The sequence below is a fragment of the Phyllobates terribilis genome, unplaced genomic scaffold (genome assembly GCF_046119375.1).
Source record: "Phyllobates terribilis strain yellow unplaced genomic scaffold, ASM4611937v1 Scaffold_11__3_contigs__length_659146591, whole genome shotgun sequence".
Classification (NCBI taxonomy): domain Eukaryota; kingdom Metazoa; phylum Chordata; class Amphibia; order Anura; family Dendrobatidae; genus Phyllobates; species Phyllobates terribilis.
This window is the reverse complement of record NW_027362771.1, coordinates 91,719,090-91,741,883: the sequence shown is the minus strand read 5'-3', so window position 1 is coordinate 91,741,883 and position 22,794 is coordinate 91,719,090. Positions and strand designations below refer to the sequence as shown.

General features: G+C 44.7%; 1 protein-coding gene across 1 annotated transcript; it reads right to left on the bottom strand.

The window, feature by feature from the left end:
• Positions 1–533: 533 nt before the first annotated feature.
• GRPEL2 (GrpE like 2, mitochondrial) lies at positions 534–22,590 on the bottom strand. The gene is made up of 4 exons (XM_073651329.1): positions 22,430–22,590; positions 11,496–11,637; positions 8,098–8,179; positions 534–4,337 (listed from the first exon to the last, which is right to left on the bottom strand). Exons 1-4 carry the CDS (start codon positions 22,498–22,500, stop codon positions 4,006–4,008), a joined length of 627 nt encoding a protein of 208 aa, XP_073507430.1. The 5' UTR covers positions 22,501–22,590; the 3' UTR covers positions 534–4,005.
• Positions 22,591–22,794: the final 204 nt, after the last annotated feature.

The window sequence follows — 22,794 nt, the reverse complement described above, 5'->3', positions numbered from 1 at the left end:
CTGTTGTCTGAACCCATCCTTATTACAAATTTGGTGCCAAAGGGTACAACATTTCTGGAGGTTAAGATTTTTTATTTTTTTTGAAGTTTTCTGAAAATGCTCTGCAGTACTTCCAGCTGGTCACGAGATGGCGCTACTTGCGCTGCAAAAGAATGGAGAACAGCCACTTGCAGCTTTGAATCCAACCAGACTGTTAACCCATTTACAGATTTGTAACTTTTACATTAGCGGTAAGAATTAATGTTTTAAATTTAATTCTCCAAAGTAATGTAATATTTTGCACAGGACATTCTCAAAGTTTGTAATATATCATGGTTCACAATTCCATACCCAATCTTGGCTGAGGATTTATACGCAGAGATCCAAGTATAGAACTGCTGTTCATGGACAATAGCTGCTCAGTGAAATAACTGTGAAAATCTAACATAATGCAAAAAAAAAAAAATCAGTATGTCTTATACACCGTCATGGAGAACTTACCAATCTGGTCGGATGGTGTCAGAAGGCAAAAATAAAAATTAGAAGTACTAATATGCACAGAAAATCATTTTATTTGGTGAAAAACAATGACTGTCCCCTGAATAGACAACATTTCACACTTTGCTGCACTACTATACAAGAGCAGAGACGCACAATGTCACCTGCTTCTCTGCAGACACCGCACAGGAGTCACAGAACGTGTAGAGTTCCCCCATAACAAATGTACATATATACAGTCACAAGGACAGCGTACGGGTCATGTACAGAGGTAGATAAGGGTGCATATGTGGGACCCGAAAGTTCACTACAAATGACCCGTGCAGGGAACATTTCTCCTTCATTCTTCGAGCATGAAATGTTATTCTTAAACCCCCTTTATAAAAGGATTCCCCTTCAAAACACAATATAAAATGAATCAACAGAAAAAGAAAGTTCTATGAAAACAGAAGACTTGTACTAGTGGCAGGAGATCCCCCTACACGAGGCTGCAAACCATCTACTACGGGGCTTTCCATAGGTGGTCCCTTGTATCTACAGCTCAGGGATACATAGGGTCACTATTACTACATGCGAACAGCCTGGCAGGAGACATTCCTCTATTACTGAAGGAATCCTTAACACATTAATTCTACACACACACAAAGTTAGTAATTAAAGTGAAAAAATGCATTTCCGTTGGGGCTAATCTATAGGAGAGAATGCAGGTCTATGCTATTGGGGTTAAAAAATAAAATGTCCATTTACACAGCTAACACTAATTTTGCAGAAACCAGATTACCTCATATTCAGATGATTATGGGGTGTAATTAACATGCTCCCAAAAAAAATGTGGTTTGCATTCAAAGGAATACATGACTTATAATAAATGCCACGATCTTTATTCCTTTTACAAGCATTTTTTTTTGGGGGGGGGGGGGGGGGGTTTATACATTACAACCAACATCTGAAAGCAGTGCTTTACAAATAAAACACCATTGTGTGTGGCAGTTAATGTAACCCCAATCTTCTTAAATAGGTTACCTTTACCAGCTTTTACTCATGCAGTAACCTAGCAGGTCTCCCTTGAACTTATGGAAGTCTGCCCATAGCCACAGAGTAAGGGCTCATTCAGACACCCGTGATCTCAGTCCGATCTCAGACCGCAGTGCACTAACTGGCCATGGATCTCCTGACAGGGGAATGACAGCTTCATGTATTTCTAGGAGGCCATCATGCTCAGGTTGGGAGGTCTGTGGCCAGTCCATGCATTGCGGTCTGAGATGGGACAGAAATCCATAGACATCTGCATAGGCTCTGAGGGCGCAATCAGAGGTCATTGATTTTTCTCGTATGCAAAAAACAGTCCATCAATGTTTTTGATCAGTGTCAGTTTTTACCATCACAATTTGGTCAGTTTCATCTGTTTTTGCCTCAGATGCAAATAAAAATTGGTGAGATTGATTGGAGACTTTTGTGCGGACCACTCAGTCTGCAAATAAATACACAGGTATGGGAGCAACCCCATAGACTATAATAGGTACGAGTTCTCTCAGTGAAAAACACAGATAGAACTCACGAGAAAAATGGACGTCTGAATGAGGAGGCCCAAGGCTAATGTACCCATCTCAATTAAATCAGTTTGGGAATCTCTAGAAAGATTTCCAATATATCCACTTACCATTGCCTTAAAGGGGTTATCTAGGACTATTTTATCTCATGGGCTTAAGATCTGACAGGGAGGTAGTTACTAACTACCTGCCTGTTCTGCTGGCACCAGTTCAGAGCAGGCACAGACCACTTCTACACGTCAGAGCAGCTCTTCCTCTTCCAGGCTGCTCTGTTGACATGGTGTGACTACTGAGGTCATGTTGATTGACAGCTGGCTTCCTGCAGTTATGCAGCGTGGGAGTAGGTTGTCAATCAGCATGACATTGGAAGTCACACCCCATCAACAGAGCAGAGAGAAAGAGACAGGTGTTCTGATAACGCGATGTCATCGGAAGCCACAGAATCGCTGGCAAGAGAGGTCCATAACCAATCTGAGCCAGGAGACATCGGCACTGGACACAACAGGCAAGTAGGTAGCAACTACATGCCTGTTAAGAGATAGAGACAGAGATATATATATAGTCCTAGATAATTTTTCAATACAGTTAAAGGGATTAAGTGGTCTACAATTTTCATTACAGCATCCTACAAAAAGTGGAATTCTTTGAAGTGATCCCAATAAGTGTAAAACCAGAATACAGAGGGAGTCTACTCAATGAAAAGTCCACTGTATCTTGTAGTATCCTCCAGTGACAAGGGAACAGATTGATTTTTAGCTGTGGAGATAACCACAAAAGTCACCCACCGATTCATAGCTGCAACACTTACTACTGCAAATACAATAGCCCAGTACTTATAAATGTACACCACTCCAAACTTCTGCTAGTGCCATTTCCACAATTTTGTGCCATTTTTTGTGATATGTGAAAAAAGGCAGCATAAATATTCAGTTTTGCATTTCTCAGATTCTGTGCGTCTGGCCACTACTGGCATATGTGAACCCACATCAAAATGGTTATTTCAGAAATGGGTATTGTCGGATAGTGCGTGTAACATGCAAGCAGTTTTTCAATTTATTGCTTATTAAAATTTAGACATTAACACTTTCTTTTATAGCTTGCTGCCTTGGAGACCGACCACCGCAGCTAAGCAGCAGAACATGCGCAGTTCTTGCAAACTTTTTTTTCCTATTGAACATGTAAAAATTTGCCCAAAACTGTCCAAGATCATTGGAGCTCACTGCTACCTCCAAATTTTAGGATAGCGCTTAATCGTCCGAAAGCGGGGAGAGAAGCAGACACCGCTGGAATGGCACCAACATTAGAGGAGAGTATGGTTTTATTTTGATGGGGAAAACAAATCAGATTGAGAAGGAGTACCCCTTTATGTAAATTGCAAGTGTGCTTGTTTTTACAGCTACCATCTATGACCATATCTATGAAGATGGGAATAACCCTTTAATTATTATAAGACTGTCATCACACTACAACAGGCAAAATTAAAACCAGAACCACAGGAGAATAGCAACCTCATTCCAGTTAAGGTCAGACTAAATCACTTCAGTGAGCCAATGCTGCTGCTACTACATTGATGGCGCGCGGGAAGATGCTGCAGAACAAATGAATGCAAGCTAAGTAACACAGCCCCAGTGAAAACACCAACTAACGCTAATCCTTTGAAAAGTTAAAGAGAATATTGTATAAATATCCATTATCTATTCTTTGTGCCATAAACTAACAATAAATAAATGTAAGACATGAGTTAGTCGCTTAATCCCAGAGATGATTGGAAAGCACAGTGGAAGAACTGTGCCAACATGAGGTTACGTAAGGCACTCCAGCAGTGGAGTTACCAGGGACTCCTGTGGAGTAAAGGCTTCGGGTAATGTGTCCAGGTAACAATAAAACTAAAAACAAGTCATCTAAACTCTACTGATAATAAATAAAGGGGATTCTTCAGAGGAACCTAGAAGGGGATACGAATCAGTCAAAATACTTGTCACTCTTGTGTTAGCACTGCAATTCCAACATGAGCATGACGTATGGTCCGACCATGTAACTTGTAACCATCCTGCTGTATGGTGGCCACACTCCCAGGTCTTCTTCCTTCTGCAGGCACATGGCAGACTATTTCATGGTCGTACGGGTCATAGTCTCCTCCCACGGGGGTCATTTTCAATAGTCCGTGTTTTGTGAAAATACTTTGCAATTTCCTTTCAATTGTAGATAATGTTTCCGACACTTCCTTCATCCCTTTTTGCTCTGCTTCTTCCACTGCCTGCTCCAGAAGATCTGCCACATCTACCAAATCCCGACTGAAGGTCTGGATACCTACAAGACGACAAAAGGGAACAGTGAGAGAACTCCCTCTAAAAGATGTAACACAGCACGGAGGATGAGGTCACTACCAGACTAATACCTGTCCCCCTTGTAACCCATTTTTAAAGAGGAAAATGAGACTTATGTCACACGTTACAACAGAGATGTCAAACTCAAAACACACAGAGGGCCAAAATTAAAAAACTTGGGACAAAGTCGCGGGCCAACCAGTATAACCACACAGCCCTCCATACAGTATAGTGGGCCCCACACAGCCCTCCATACAGGATAGTGGGCCCCACACAGCCCTCCATACAGGATAGTGGGCCCACATAGGGATGGTGGTTCCGGTCTCGCAGGTCAAATATAAATCACCCTGCGGGCCAGAGTTTGACATGTATGCCATATTAGCGCTCAAAGTTTAATGCAACACTGCATGAAGGCGACTGTTTAGATTCAATCATCTAAATTGTGCCATGTGCCACACAACAAATACTAATAGGAGACATATGCTGCCATATTAGTTCACGGCATTTTGGGTCATGGTCGCCAGCAAATACTGTGGCCTTGCTCCTCCATTGCAACCAATCAACTATACAAATTGTATGGCTGCTGTATCACTTTGGAGACCTGCAGATCTATCCATACTTTTGTGGTTATTAAAAAGCTTTTTGGCTATGACTTACTAAAAACTTAGCATGGGCCACAGGGTATACATAGAAATTATGGAGCCCCAGAGCAGAAGTGCCACACAGTATAGTGGCCCCCACACAGCCCTGCAAACAGTATAATGGCCCCCCTACATATACCTACAAAGAGGGTGCAGATACAGTTGAAGGCAACAAGCCCATAGCAGCTGTGTGGTCTACCGCTATTAGTGGTAGGCCACTGATGAACCATGGATGGGCATTTCAGACATCATATACCTATATTGATACTGGCAAATCAAGGGTTTGGAGGAAGGATATAATATACTAAGTAACAATTAAAATAATTTCAATCAGCATCATCATCACTATGTACTGATAAATATAATTGTGGCCTACAGAAGCAGTATCTCTCTTCATTAACCCTGCCCTCACTCACACATAGTCATCCCCTGTTTGGATAATATCCAGACTAACTTCTTAGTTGATTTTTACTGGTATTCTCTATGGCAGAAATGAGACATCTGGCAATTGCAGATTCTCTATTTTACATTCTGTGGCTTGTGTCTGAGAGGAGTTGCTGAATCACAAGGCATAAAGATAGGAGAATCATTAAAGCACCACTCTGATATTGTATTTTTATTTCATCACCAGTGGTATCACTAATCCATGTTCCCTGCCTCTAGCAACATGCCAGAAGTCAGAGGTACTGATCATAAGCTCTCAATGTAAGTCCGAGAGCCTTGTTCTGGCTCTTATAGGCTTACACAGAGAACTGACCTCCGGAGCAAATATATATATGCCAGAGTGATGCTTTAAAGGGAATCTGTCAGAAGGTTTATGCCATCTCATCTGAGAGCAGCATAATGTAGGAAAAAAAAAAGAGACCCCGATTCCAATGACGCATCACTTAGTTTACTGGGTGCAGGATAGTTTTTAGATGTGGCATGTAGCAGAGCTCAGAAAGCTAACCCTGCCCACAGCACAGATTTCTGTGTACATTGTCTATAGACAGTAAGCTGCTTATCAGACGAGGGTGCTTAGCTGGACCAGGGATTAAGGCTGCGTGCCCACTATGCGTTTTTCAAGCATTCCTGCTTCGGAATTTCCGCAGCGAAAACGCTTAAAAAACGCTTGGTAATACGTGCCCCATGGTCCCCAATGATAATCCGCAGTAATGTGCATTAATTTTGCGCACACGCAGCGTAATTGTAATTGCATTGGACCACGTGACATCCGCATCACAGCATCTGCACATGCGGATATCACACGGTTCAATGTGCGGATGGTACCCAGATCTGGAGAAGAAGAGACTCTCATCCAGACCTGGGTACCATTGTACCTTTTTTTTTTTTAAAAGAATTTAAAATAAAAAATAAAAAGATTATACTTACCTTCCGATGGCCCCCGGCCTCCTCAGCGATGCGTGCGATGTGTTGGGCGGCTCGTGGTGGTGTGAGGACCTGACATGACGTCATTGAGTCATGTGACAGGTCACGCGGTCGCGTGACCTGTCACATGACTCAATGACGTCATCGCAGGTCCTTCACACCACCGCAGTCCTTCACACCACCGCGAGACACCGGGGAAACCTGACGCATCGGAGAAGGAGACCGGGGGCCATTGGAAGGCGAGTATAATCTTTATTTTTTATTTTTCACCATTCTTTTTTTTTTTTTTTTTAAACTAACTTGGTCACACTACTATAAATCTATGCCGGTTGCATGGATTTATATAGTGTGACCAAGTTGTCAAGCACTTTCCAAGTGATGCTAAAATCGCTTGGAAAAGCGCTTGATAAAGCACATGCAGAAATGCATGCAAAAAAGCTTGACAAACACTTCTACCTGGCACGAAAAACGCATGTAAAATCCGCATGCGTTTTTCCTGCCAGGGAGAAGCGTAAAAAATATGCAGCATTTCTGCATCATGGGCACATAGCCTAAGTGCACTGTGGTCCAGCCAGTGATAATCTACTAGTCATAAAACCTTCATTGTATGGAAACAGCACTCAGCCTAATAGGCAACACATCCCTGAAATCTGTGTCTCAGCTGCTATATTATGCTATCCTCAGATTACATAGCAAAACCTGCTGACTGATTCCCTTTAACGTACCCGACGTTTCAGGATAAGCCATCATGTATGTATAAGAGTAATAACACTAAGATTATAGGACTTGTATCCTACATTTTTTCTATTTCTTATTTATTATGCTTGCTTATATTACACAATGTTCCGCAGTGTTTTACAGACATCACTGTCTCCATTGCGGCACACAATATAAATTCTTTATCAGTATGTCTTTGGAGTATGGGAGGAAACTGGAGAAAACTCACACAAACACAGGAAAAACATACAAACTCCTTGCAGATGTTGTCCTTGGTGGGATTTGAGTCCAAGACCCCAGTACTACAAGGCTACAGTTTTCTCCTTCGGCAAGCCCCATTTGTCAGCTCCATAATTGAAGGAAAACTAGCCACTATGATGTGTCCCATGCACATCACAGAACTGGAGACCCTACTCTCCTGTCTATGTAGCTTACTCCCAGAAGGTGCATGGAAACCACTATTCAGCAGTGTGGAGCAGGGCAGCTGTAAATCCAGAACTGAGATGATATAATATTTGACAGCAGCATCTGTCGCTAGCAGAGTAGCTCTCTCCCCAGAGATCGCCAAGTGATCCGATCATCAGCCTTCAATGAAGACATATCACTATTGATCTGACAGTGAGTGCTCAGTGCAGAAGGCAGAGGGAGTTGACGAGTCTTATAAAGTAGAGACTGAGGCACTTTTCTATAATAAGATACAAAGTTTCTTACCACCGTATGTACTATTGATTTTTTTCTTTTCAGCGCTAGAGTGGTGCTACTAATGTAAAGTCCCTGCCCCTAGTCTTATTACTTGCCACCCCCCATCTTCCGGTTAGTTCTGACTTCTAGTCAGTCAGAAGTTGCAGTCACAAGATGGCAGCGTGGGACTGGAATGGTGCGAGGAAGGGTTAAACACGACGGGTGGCGAGTATAATATTAGGTGCAGGGACCTTCTGTTAGTAGCACTAGTCCAAAAACAAAAAAAACGCTGGAGTGGTGCTTTACATATTCAACTTCTAGAATCTAGATTCTTACCAAAGAGTTTTGCATCCTCCACAAACTTCTTTGTTTTATTCCGAACAGTCTCAGAGTCCTCTACAGCTTTGTTGTAAAGCTCCTAGCAAAGAAAAGAATATTAAAGGTTGCGATTAGGAAAAAGACATTGTCACATGAAGCAGTAGTTTGACCATTCAGAAACTACTGCTTCATTGGTAGATATGCAATTACCAACATATAATGGAGAGCAGTCTAACAATAGAATCGAAAATTATTGGTTGCAAACATTACAAAGCAATATTATACTACACAAGGGATATGTACTTATAGTTTACACTGCAATCCTGCTGAATAAATTTACACTTCAGTAAATATTTATTCCAGCCCTCTTTGAAACTATTTAGGAAAAAGTCAATCAAAAACCTAGATTTGCATATGTGCCTCATAACACCCTTCTATAAGCCAGAGTAAGAAATGCTGCAAATTGGTAATTTATTAAGGTGGCCGGGTATTCCAAATAATTATACAGAGCAGGTAATTTGTGCATGCGGTGGTGGCCGTGCAAACATGCGATTGCTGCAGCAATATAGCTTTCAGCATGGCCACTGATCGGCTGCAGTAATTATATACCTGCCCTGGCCGAAACTGTAGACTACAAGACCTGAGCAGAACTATGAAAGCGTACTAAACAATAAGTAGAAAATTAATCTTTAGGTGAAACGGCCATATTTTAGGGAAAAAAAAAAATTGGCCAATCTTATATTTGCAACACAAAATCATTTCACTCATTGCAGAAAAATAGTAGCATATGCCTTCTCAATAACAAGCGCCACAGGAATTAAAAAATATCTGATGGCTGGTCAGATTGGAGGGGTAAAGAATAAAACACAGCTTTCAGTTATGAAAGTCACATCTGATCAGATGTTGCTCATGTTACTGTGAGCAGTCTGCCTGGCGTTTCTGGAATCGTCTCCCACCTAGCATATCCGAGATATAAATGGTTGGCAACTGCAAAAAAAAAAAAAAAAAAAAAAAAAAAAACTGCCAGCAGCGGATCTTGATTTGTGTGCCAGATCATTTCTCAGACAACCATTAATAACCTCATTATTCGCACGCTAAGGCATGCAAGTACATGTGGCACTCATACTAGATACATATTAATTCAAGATGTTTTGTTTCCATTTTATTCATCATTTGCATATTATCAACCAGTGATATCCATAATCCTATGAGCTTTCCTTGGTATTGTAATTTCAATGTAGAGGAATGTACAATCTTAACCGCTTCCCGACTGCCCACTGTAGATAAAAGTCGACACTTGCTGGGCTCTGCAGTGCTGACGTTTGTCTGCGGTCGGCGGTCTCGTAGCGCTCAGGACCCCCAGAGTTCTGCAAGCACTGAGATTTCGGTGCAGAGCGACAGCTCTAACAGGCGACATAATCGGAACCCAATTGGATCAGGTTCCAATGACTATAACCCTTTTCCATCTTCTAGAGGGGGGGGGGGGGGGGGGGTCATCCACTCACCTCTTCGACACCTCCGTGATTTGGTCAGAACACATCACAGGGAGTCCGAGCGTGGTCATGGCAGCCGGAGGTCACACGATGACCTCCGGTTTTGCCAGCTACAGTGGCCTGTTAGGCTCAGTCAGAAGCAGAGTCTAACAGGCGATTTGCCTGTAAACCAATGTACATAGGCCGCACTCACCTTTTGGACCTATTTGTTCAGGTATTATATACATTGATTTATATTTGATCATGTACATACTAGGGGGGTGCATATATACTATAATTGGCCACTAGTACTTGTGTACGTCGATGGATGATACAAAGCTGCCAATAGCAGAATGTGTATTTCATGATTTAGAGTACAAGTTATTTACTCTATTAATATATCTCACCTGTATCTTACCTGTAGCAGTACGTTCTGACAGTATTTTCTTGGTCCATTAAGTATTGTTGTACTTGAATTATGTGTTAATATGCGGGCACTCGAGTTTGTAGTGCCACTATAACCACATCTTAATAAAGGTTTTTTATCCTCTCTCATATTCTAATTTTGAATTTTGTACCCAACATTCGGTGCTTCTCTTTGTTGTGTTATCATCCGAATGGTTGCCATTTTTTGTCCATATAGAAAATATTTTCAAGATACAGGTATTTTATATTGACCACTTGGTCTCTCTTGAAATCCCTTTTATATATTGCTATACTTCATGTGTGTTGTATCTACTGTGCATCAATAGTAGTTTTCAACATTTATGGGATATCTGTATACTCAGGAGAAATCGTGTTTGTTTTCCCCCATTACCCTTTTTGAAAATGGCAAACTTAAGGTCAAAACAACATTTTAGTGGAAAAAAATAGTAATATTTCATTTACTCAGCCTAATATTATACAAGTTTGTGAATCGCCTGATGGTTAAAAATACTCACTACTCCCTTAGCTGAATTTATTGAGAGGTGTAGTTTACAAAATGGGGTCACTTTCTGCTGTTTTGGCATGTCAGAGGCTCTTCAAGTGTGACATGGTGTCCGCAACCTATTCCAGCCACAATGGCGCTCCTTCCCTTCTGAGCCCTGCCATGTGCCCAAGCAGTAAGTTTTCCACCACATATGGGGTACCGGCGTACTCAGGAGAATTTGCGCAACAAATTTTGGCTTCCATTTTCTCCTGTTACCCTTGTAAAAATGAAAAATTGGGTCTAAAGTAACATTTTTGTGGGAAAAGAAAAAAAAAATTTTTCATTTTTTTCTTCTACATTCCATTAATTCCCGTGAAACACGTGAAGGGTTAATAAAGTTCTTGAATGTGGTTTTGAGCACCTTGAGGGGTGCAGTTTTTAGAATGGTGTCCCTTTTGGGTATTTTCTGTCATAAAGACCTCTCAAAGTCACTTCAAATGTGATGTGGTCCCTAAAAAAAATGGTTTTGTAAATGTTGTTGTAAAAATAGAAACTGCCAATAAACTGTTATCCCTTATAACTTCCTAACAAAAAAAAAAGATTAGGTTTCAAAAATTGTGCTGATGTAAAGTAGACATGTGGGAAATGTTATTTATTAACTATTTTGTGTGACATCTCTCTGATTTAATGGCATAAAAATTAAAAGTTTGAAAATGGCAAAATTTTCGCCAAATTTCCGATATTTTCAGACATAAATGCAAGTGATATCAAACAAATTTTACCACAATCATGAAGTACAATATGTCACGAAAAAACAAACTCAGAATCAGGGGGATCCGTTGAAGCGTTCCTGAGTTATTACCTCAATGACAATGGTCAGAATTGTAAAAATTTGCTTGGTCAGGAAGGTGAAAACAGGCTCTGGTGCGAAAGGGTTAAGAATTATTGTAAATCAGAGAGCTGACCGGGACCTTCCCACAACTTCTTTGAACTGTCTTTTAACTGTTTGTTACCATGTCTTCCAATAAACTTACTGTTAAATCTCTAACTTCTTCCTCGAGCTTGGCAGTCTTCCTATCCAGCGATCTCACACCAAAAGACTTATCATCGCTCCCTGTGGTTTGGTTCCCTGAACTTCTCTGCTGAGGAGCGGCACTGTAGGCACACACTGAACTCCTGTCATTAAAATATTAAAGGGTTACTGATTAAATACAAGTAAATAAAGGCCGATATTTCTGATTAGTGATAAAACAGCGGGTTACGTTGTCCCGTTTTGTAGACATTTCATATCTAAAATAAAGGCTGCAGTAAGCCAGACCACATCTATAGTCATGCAGGACAAATGGCAGCACACCTAAATTACAGAGCTTCCTCAATTAGTACAGAGGCTGTACAGGGCGGGTGAGCAGAGGCCATTGTGTTAGTAATGCCTCTTAAGGCCCCGCCACACTAAGCGATGTCGCTATGTGTGACACTTTGCAACGATCAGGCCCCTGCTGTGAGGTCGCTGATCGTTGCAAAGTGTCCTGGACCATTTTTTGGTCGTTGGCCTCCCGCTGGCCAGCACACATCGCTGTGTGTGACCAGCGGGACCAACGATCTGGCTGGTAACCATGGTAAATATCGGGTTACTAGGGGCACGCGCGCACTTAGTAACCCGCTGTTTACCATAGATACCACTCTGCTACGGTGAGCGGAGGCTCCAGCGCACCGTAGCAGAGTGGTATCCATGGTAAACAGTGGGTTACTAGGGGCACACGCGCACTTAGTAACCCGATATTTACCATAGTTACCAGCCTGCTCCTGCTTAAGCAGCAGGCTGGGAACGGGAGCAGGACATCGTGGAACGATTCTTTCCACGATATCGCTGCTCCCCTCATCGCTGGTGAGCCTGCCTGTTTGACAGCTCACCAGCGATGTATTAGCGATGCAGCAACGATCCCTGACAGGTCGTATCGTTGTCGGGATCGCTGCTGCATCGCTTAGTGTGACGGGGCCTTTACTTGACCCCTACTATTTTACTACATTGTTGAAGCTTTTAAGCCAGAAACAATGGGTTATTCCTGTATACTGAATAGTCACTGCAGGGGCATTATGTAATGTTGTCCTGCACAGGTAATTACAAGCATCCCAAAACCAGAGAGAAGAGGAGAAATCACTGCAATTTGCTTTTCTTATTATCCACATCCTACAGCCAAATCAAATTTCTGATCTTTCTTGTACAAAAATATATGTAATGAGCAATTGACTAGAAGGTATTTTATCAGCAAGAGTGCATAACTTTGGTCTAACTTACTTAATGGGGTTGTCCACTACTTTTACATTGATACAATTGAATAGGAGGTGGATGTGCAGTACACCGCGGCGGCCACTACGACTTGACGGCGGAGCCCCGCAGGTGAGCACTTCCAGTCGGCGGCCGCCACCAGCACCGATAACAGCTGATAGGCGGGGTGCCGCCTGCGGGACCCCTACGGATAGGGCATCAATGTAAAAGTAGTGGACAACTTATTTAACCCCTTTTAAAGCCTGGGGGATATTAGTACGCCCCAGGTCATCACCCCCCCGGTTCAGTGAGGGCGCCGCACTGAACCGAGCACATGTCAGCTGATTTATACAACTGACATGTGCCCGCAACAGCCGCAGGTGGAATCGCGATCCACCCACGGCTGTTAACCAGTTAAATGCCGCTGTCAATCTCTGACAGCGGCATTTAACAGTGCCGCGCCGGAAGCGTGTCACTTACCCCATCACATGATCGCAGGTCACTGATGGGTGGGTATGACAACCCTGGGTCTGCAGCAGACCCCAGTGGTTGTCATGTAATGATCGCTATGAGCACCACCTAGTGGTCGGCGCTCATAGCACAGGAGCATTTCTGCTACATAGAGGTCATCTGTTCATCACCTCTATGAAGCAAAGGTGATCGGACAGTTGCTGCTTCTAGTCTCCTATGTAGACTATAGAAGCAAGCAAAAAGTGTAAAAAAAATGTTTATAAAAATATATAAAAAAGTTTAAATCACCCCCCTTTCACCCCATTCAAAATAAAATAAAAACCCACATAGACATATTTGGTATAACCGCGTTCAGAATCGCCCGATCTATCAATATAAAAAAAGAATTAATCCAAACTGTAAACAGCGTAATGAGAAAAAAAATTCTAAACGCCAGGATTACATTTTTTTGGTCGCCGCAACATTGCAATAAAATGCAATAACCAACGATCAAAATATCGGACCCATCCCAAAACGGTATAAATAAAAACGTCAGCTCGGCACGCAAAAAATAAGCCCTCACCCAGCCCCAGATACCGAAAAATGGGGCCTTTTTTATTTTTATTTATTATGCAAACTTTGGATTTTTTTTTCACCACTTAAATAAAAAAAGAACCTATACATGTTTGGTGTCTATGAACTCGTAATGACCTGGAAAATCATAATGGCAGGTCAGTTTTCGCATTCAGTGAACGTGGTAAAAAAAAACAAAAAACAAAAAAAAAACAAAAACAAAACACACATATGTGGTATTGCACTTTTTTTTGCAATTTCACCACACTTGGAATTTTTTTCCTGAACACGATATGGTAAAACCTGCAATGTCGTTCAAAAGTACAACTCGTCCCGCAAAAGATAAGCCCTCACACAGACATTATTGACAAAAACATAAAAACGCTATGGCTCTGGGAACAAGGGAAGCAAAAAACGAAAATGCAAAAACGGAAAATCCCAGGGTCCTTAAGGGGTTAAAGGGATTGTCCAGGTTTGGGATGGAAGTCCGCAGTGCGACCACATTCCAACTAGATGTGCACAGCCTCGTTCAATATAGGCGAAATGAACTAGGCTGAGCAAGTCTAGTTGGCACGCAACCGCACGTATGCAAATCGCACACTTGCAGTCACGCGACCACCTACTCAAGAATCTAGTAGTCGGCACTGGAGACTCCGGACAACGTATGGTGCGTGCGCTGTGAGGCTCCAAAAGGGGTGGTCCAGCTTTAGTTCCCCCATAAAGCCATTTTGCCTGACTCCCATATACAAGATTGCTCGTTCGCACAAATAATCAGAAAGCGCCACTGCACCAAAACCTCTGGTGGCAGCTAATTGCTCAGAAAACAGAGGAATCATTGGACATGCTGGGTCCTTATCTCCCCCGACAATCATTGATATTCATGGGTTCAGCAGTGTTTGAGAGCTTTAAGGCCAGGCCAGACCTGTCTTACGCCTTTGACAGTCTTCATATAACAGTCGACGTATATGCCCGAATCACATTTTTGGGGTGGGTTCGGACGTAAGCCCCGTCGGGACCACGGAGCTCAGGGAAGAATGCAATGTGAAAGAGCCCTTAGTTTACTAGGTGCAGGAGTTGTGACAGAATCCGTTTTCTCGGCTGAAGATCTAGCAGAGCTTAGAATGTCGAGCCCTCCCACACCACTGAGTGTCAGCTCTCTTATATATTGACAGAGCTGATAATCAGTGTGGGGCAGAGTTGGACTAGCAAGCACAAGACAACTAGTCAGATAGTGAAGATCTGCTGATTAAACACACACCCTAGCAAGTGACATCACTGAAATCAGAGTCTCTGCTCCTACACTATGATTCTCTCAGATTACATTGCAAAAACTTGCTGACAGATTCCCTTTAAAGGGCAAGTTAGCGTTCATGCACAGCAAAGAAGCTCATAGTATCTGTAGAACCACAACAGATGTGCAGGCACTATGTGTGCGTGCAGCCATATGAAGCACTGAGTTCTTGCTAAAGGCAAATACTTCTTGGGAGAATATAGAGTATAACGACATGTGACTGAGCAAAGTTTCAATTCCTGGAATCCTTGAGAGCTAAGGCTATGCACCATTCTTGCCCCATAGCATTTAATGCATCCGATCCAAACAGATGTGTGAAGTTTCCCCCTCTTCTGTGGAGCGCCTCTCCTCCCTAGCAAGAACACTCTATAAATCTTGAAATGACGGAGGCTACGTGAAGGAGAGAGGGAGTAGAATGGATTCTCACTGTTTGGTTACTACTCCTACCCCCTCCCCTGCAGGAGGTTCCCTACACAAGCGGTAGCTAGAAAACCACTTTCACCAATACAGACATCTATTCAGCACAGAAAAAAAGTTTATGGTGACTCAGACATTGTGTAATATTCAGAATTCTTGATTTTCGGATGCCTGTACACAGATTTTGTACTATATAGCCAAAAATTGTGAAGCAAAAATGGCTCGCAAATTGTTGCGTTTTGTTGTGTGGCTTATATAAACGAAGCATCTGTACAAGCCACACAGTAGAAGACCACAGCAAGTTGTTGAAAAATTATTTCCAGCTTTATATTTTAAAGAAATTCATATCAGAGATCGAGAAAAAGGCAGAATTCTACAGTAGCTGCAAAAACGAGATTTGATTTTTTTTTTTCTTTGTGCTTCTTGTCTTGTAGGGTCAAAAAAGCAGCAGGTCACTGTCTGCATTATTATAATAGATTGATATGCAAAAAAAAAAAAAAAACCCACGAGTTTTCAAGTGCAGAATAGTATTGCTGCATTATAGGGAATCTAACAGCTGATACATGATGCCCAATCCAGCATGTATCAGCCCCTGGCTGCACTATTACAGCCATACAAGTTTAACTTATACATTTATAAAATGTATATATATATAGCGCTGCAGCCAATCCATTCACTAAGCTTAGCAGCTCTGCTGATTTAGAGGACAAGGGCCGCTGAACTCTATGAATGGCCAGAACGCGTGATGTTACCACTGAGGCCAAACAGAGACCAGGGCAGTGGCAGAGACAGCTCTCATCCTCTGTACAATCCAGATAGAAAGGCGGACCCCACCCCATGTGGCCATTACTTAGCCAGAACTAATGCCATGCATGGTGTAAGAATAGTCAAGCTCCCACCAATAATGGTAGTGCCATTTACATACACATTGCAGCAAATGGGAGCCAACAATGTGTCTTTATCTCCAGACAAACACCTTGACCAGAGCTGGGACCACCAAGGCTGATAATTAGCCAGAAAGAACACAATGAGCTGACACTGCAGACAAATGTGTAAAAGACGCCTTCCAGACACGTAACCTTTGCCCCTCTTGTTTCCTCATTAGATCCAACACTGAGTAAGGTACAATTACCCAGAAAGTGTACTGAAACTAGGAAGTGTACAGCTAGCTGAAACCAATGGAAAGAACGCCTAATGCAATAGAAGTGATGCAATAGTAGACATGGCGCTGGTGCCATTCTGGACTGATCGAGATCCAACAAGCGGCTATTAGCCTTTAACAACATAACGTCTATCAGCCTGTGTGTTACATCACCTGGGACATGGTGACCTTCACATAGGGGAGGGAGTAAAGACCTGTGGGGTAGTACAGTCAGTGGAAAGTGCAGCAGAGATACAATCAATTGCACTTTTACCAGACTGGGTGTATATCAGCATTTCACAGAAACCTGCCGGTCCACAGCTGCTAACCGCTCCTATACAGTGCTGCATGACAGCAGGGAACAATGTAGCCCCCATACTTTACTTACTATTCACTAACGAACATTCAGCCGACAGCTATGTCCCCCATACCCAGGGACATTTAGCCAAGCGCTCCTGTATTCTTTGCTAGGGCACCAACAAAGGATCAGCCATTGGAATTACAAAGCGTCGAATCCTCCATTCTCTTCTCGGGAACAGTCAGGAGGCCCCCCATACACAGACGATCGGCTAATCCCACTGATATTGGCAGGTTTGACCAAATATAAAGTGTGCGACAACCTTAACAGAATCAGACCAATGTATATACACTGCTCAAAAAAATAAAGGGAACACTCAAATAACACATCCTATATCTGAATGAATGAAATATCCTCATTGAATACTTTGTTCTGTACAAAGTTGAATGTGCTGACAACAAAATCATCAATGGAAATAAAATTTATTAACCAATGGAGGCCTGGATTTGGCGTCACCCCCAAAATTAAAGTGGAAAAACACACTACAGGCTGATCCAACTTTGATGTAATGTCCTTAAAACAAGTCATAATGAGGCTCAGTATTGTGTGTGGCCTCCACGTGCCAGTATGACCTCCCTACAATGCCTGAGCATGCTCCGGATGAGGTTGCGGATGGTCTCCTGTGGGATCTCCTCCCAGACCTGGACTAAAGCATCCGCCAACTCCTGGGCAGTCGGGGATGCAATGTGATGTTGGTGGATGGAGCGAGACATGATGTCCCAGATGTACTCAATCAGATTCAGGTCTGAGGAACGGGCCAGTCCATAGCTTTAATGCCTTCATCTTGCAGGAACTGCTGACACACTCCAGCCACATGAGGTCTGGCATTGTCCTGCATTAGGAGGAACCCAGGGCCAACAACACCATCATATGGTCTCAAGGGGTCTGAGAATCTCATCTCGGTACCTAATGATAGTCAGGCTACCTCTGGCGAGCACATGGAGGGCTGTGAAACTATCCAAAGAAATGCCACGCCACACGATTGCTGATCCACTGCCAAACAGGTCATGCTGAAGGATGTTGCAGGCAGCAGATCACTCTCCATGGCGTCTCCAGACTCTGTCACGTCTGTCACATGCCCTCAGTGTGAACCTGCTTTCATCTGTGAAGAGCACAGGGCGCCAGTGGCGACTTTACCAATCCTGGTGTTCTGTAGCAAATGCCAAGCATCCTGCACGGTGTTGGGCTGTGAGCACAACCCCCATCTGTGGACGTCAGGCCCTCATGGAGTCGGTTTCTAACCGTTTGTGCAGACACATGCACATTTGAGGCCTCCTGGAGGTCATTTTGCAGGGCTCTGGCAGTGCTCCTCCTGTTCCTCCTTGCACAAAGGCGGAGGTAGCGGTCCTGCTGCTGGGTTGTTGCCCTCCTACGGCCCCCTCCACGTCTCCTGGTGTACTGGCCTGTCTCCTGGAAGCGCCTCCAGCCTCTGGACACTACGCTGACAGACACAGCTTGCATTGATGTGCCATCCTGGATGAGCTGCACTACCTGAGCAACTTCTGTGGGTTGTAGAGTCCGTCTCATGCTACCACGAGTGTGAAAGCACAACCAATATTCAAAAGTGACCAAAACATCAGCCAGAAAGCATTGGTATTGAGATGTGGTCTGTGGTCCCCACCTGCAGAACCACTCCTTTATTGAGTGTGTCTTGATAATTGCCAATAATCTCCATCTATTGTCTATTCCATTTGCACAACAGCATGTGAAATTGATTGTCAATCAGTGTTGCTTCCTAAGTGGACAGTTTGATTTCACAGAAGTTTGATTTACTTGGAGTTATAGTCTGTTTAAGTGTTCCCTTTATTTTTTTGAGCAGTGTATTTATTATGCTTGAATATAGCACTATCATATTCCTCAGCACTGTAGGCCTTGTTCACAGGTCCGAGGTTAAACATATACGTGAAATAATGGTACCGGTGACAGTGATCAGTATTGTGCATCCGTGTGTCGATTAGTGTTTTTCATGGATGGATAAAATATATGAATTACAAAGCTTCTCCTAACCTTTCTAATGTTAAATACGGACTGTACACTGATGCCATTCATGTGCTGTACATTTTTTCCCCAGACCCATAGACTTGCATTGGCTCGTGATACGTGGTGCCGGGAAAAAAAAACAAAAACCTGTCTTCGTGTTTTTTACACGGCCATGCGGTCTGTGAAAAACAGACATGTAAACAGCACCATAGATTATAATGGGTATGTGTTGTGTCCATGAAAAAAACGGATACAACATGTATGTGAAATACGGATGTATGAATGAGGCCTTATAGACATCACTGTCCCCACTAAGGTGTACAATTTAAAGACTATGTCTGGAGTGCGAGAGGAAGCCAACACAAACACAACATGCAAACTCATTGTAGATGTTGTCCTTGGTCTTATCACTAACAACATGCAATTTGGGTATGTCTTTGTGAAGAATTCTTAGGCACATTCACTATTTGTGTCTACTGCAAAAAATGAGGAATATATATATATATATTTTTTTTTATAATGGTTGCTGTATCCATCCTGGATATATGTTTTTGAATCTAAAACCATACTGCAGAACCAGTGAATAAATATTATGTACCATGTGGTCTCCCCGGGACAGTAAGTGTAAAAGGTTGTCCCCCTTTCAGAAAATCTTCATTCTGGCTGCATTTGGTTATAAAAAAAGAAAAAAAAAACAAAAAACCTATTCACCCTTCCCAGGTAAAGCGCTAAGTCTATGGTGCTGCTCCCTGTATCAGTACACTGACTTCTATGCACACTGCTGACCCTGAGATTGTGTACACAGATGGGGCAATGTAAGCAGAGGATCCCAATGTAAGGTAGATAGATTGGTCATCATCATCATCTCCTGTGTAAAGATGCACGCATCAGAATTTCAGCTCCCAGAAGTAGCATATCTCCTATCGTACAGCCACCATTAATTGTGTATACCTACTAATTAATATATATTAGTATACAAACACACACACACACACACACACAAATGCAGAAGGAATTGAGTGAAACCTTGTGGCTGAAGACATCGGCTGTGGTGACCTATGGATGCAGTTTTGATTTCTTTCTTGACACCTACATGATGAGTGGACAGTAAAAGTTTGCAATTCTATTTTTTTATTTTAATCCTTCTAGTTTTGACTTCAGACTGTGCATCATAACCGCACATGTGAACGTCTCACAGCACAAACAGCCATAGTCATCAGACTGCAACAGGTGCCCAAATAGCTGGATCCACTGCCATCCTAGAGCTTCATACTACATCAATTAAAGGGGTTGTCCGCTACTGGTCAACTACTGCAGCAGTCTACAAGCCCTTTAAGCTCGTCACAGACCTACATTCGTTTCCAGTAAAGCCTCAGCAATGTCATGTGTGTGAGGCATCAACATGCTCCTTTCAGACGAAACAGGATTTAGAGAAGAAGGTTTCTTGAGCCGTCTGATCGCTTCTTGTACAAATAACCTCCATGTAGAGCCACTGCCAACTTACATCTATGGCCAGATTATCAGAGGATAAGATGAGGAACAATGGCAGAGTCTGGCTCCAGACAACATTACTTAGCGGTGTAACTATTCACATCTATTACCCAATGCTGTGTAACTGACAACACTATAGTTACTGATTCCATGTAATTACCTATTGTCAGCCCCCATCACTGATCACACCAGCAGATAATAGCAGGCCAGTCTGTGTGGGGTAGGGAGCCTGTGCAAGCAAAGGTGACAGCAGGCACACAGCAAGGTGCTCATCCAGCCAATTTGGAGGGTGGGGGGTTGGGGAGGGGAGACAGGGGGCACCTGCCATTCTGGAGGGGGGAGACAGGGGGCGCCGCCAGTCTGGAAGGTGTAGGGGGCAGGGAGAGACAGGGGGCGCCACCAATCTTGGAGGGTGTGGGGGGCAGGGAAGAGACAGGGGGCGCCGCCAATCTTGAAGGGTGTGGGGGGCAGGGAAGAGACAGGGGGCGCCGCCAACCTGGAGGGTGGGGGGTAAGAGACAGGGGGCGCCTGCCAATCTGGAGGGTGGGGGGTAAGAGACAGGGGGCGCCTGCCAATCTGGAGGGTGGGGGGGGGGCACCTGCCAATCTGGAGGGTGGGGGGGGGGCACCTGCCAATCTGGAAAGTGGGGGGGGGGGGGGGCACCTGCCAATCTGGAAAGTGGGGGGGGGCACCTGCCAATCTGGAAAGTGGGGGGGGCACCTGCCAATGTGGGGGGGGGGGGCACCTGCCAATCTGGAAAGTGGGGGGGGGGGGGGCACCTGCCAATCTGGAAAGTGGGGGGGGGGGGGGCACCTGCCAATCTGGAAAGTGGGGGGGGGCACCTGCCAATCTGGAAAGTGGGGGGGGGCACCTGCCAATCTGGAAAGTGGGGGGGGGGGCACCTGCCAATCTGGAAAGTGGGGGGGGGGGGCACCTGCCAATCTGGAAAGTGGGGGGGGGGGGGGGGGCACCTGCCAATCTGGAAAGTGGGGGGGGGGGGGCACCTGCCAATCTGGAAAGTGGGGGGGGGGGGCACCTGCCAATCTGGAAAGTGGGGGGGGGGGGGCACCTGCCAATCTGGAAAGTGGGGGGGGGGGGGCACCTGCCAATCTGGAAAGTGTGGGGGGGGGGCACCTGCCAATCTGGAAAGTGGGGGGGGGGGGCACCTGCCAATCTGGAAAGTGTGGGGGGGGGGCACCTGCCAATCTGGAAAGTGGGGGGGGGGGGCACCTGCCAATCTGGAAAGTGTGGGGGGGGGGCACCTGCCAATCTGGAAAGTGGGGGGGGGGGCACCTGCCAATCTGGAAAGTGGGGGGGGGGCACCTGCCAATCTGGAAAGTGGGGGGGGGGGCACCTGCCAATCTGGAAAGTGGGGGGGGGGGGCACCTGCCAATCTGGAAAGTGGGGGGGGGGCACCTGCCAATCTGGAAAGTGGGGGGGGGGCACCTGCCAATCTGGAGGGTGGGGGGGGGCACCTGCCAATCTGGAGGGTGGGGGGGGCACCTGCCAATCTGGAGGGTGGGGGGGCACCTGCCAATCTGGAGGGTGGGGGGGCACCTGCCAATCTGGAGGGTGGGGGAAGAGAGGCAGGGAGCCCCGGCAAGCTGGAGGGTGTGGGGGAGAAGGCTGGCTACAGTGCACAGGGTAGAATGGGACACCAGTCTATTAGCTATGCCAGTGGCCATTACTGCTATAAGCAGACATGCAGTCTGTATAGGAGCCCTGGTCACACGTGACACTTGCCCCCACATCTCCGGACCACCCACCCACAGCTTCCTGTTATCTAGCAGCCCCCTACAGGTTATAGTGCCCCCTCCTCTCTGCAGCACGTGTGGTCAGGTTCTTCAGCGGTTACTATGGCAACAAGTAATGTTCCGTGCACCTAGTCGGGCCATATAATAGCGGAGCACGGCCATGTATAGACCACTGGAGGCCACGCTCTCCGGCTTCCCCATACACACTATCTGTGCTCCACCTGCGGTACAGCCGTGCCTGTCTTACCTGCTGTGCCGGGCGCCATGTGACATTCTCCGGAGCTGCTCGGCCACAGCTCTAATCCTGAACGCGGCCATGTCCACTCCACACTTCTGCGTCTGCTACTACAACTATACTATACTGGCTGGGGACGCACGCGTAGTAGGACTACTACCAGAGCACGAGGCGGAGCGGAAAGCGGCCAATAGAAAAATGGGGGCGGCTGAAACTACAACTCCCAGCACGCACCGCGCGGCCTGGGGCTCGTGAGACTAAGGAGTGAGTGAGCCCTGGCGGCATCCGGCGCTTATCTGTGAGAAGCTTCTATAGAAGTAGTCACCTATAGCTGGAAGCCGAGGAGCCCTGACCGCAGCTGCCATCACAGTGATGAC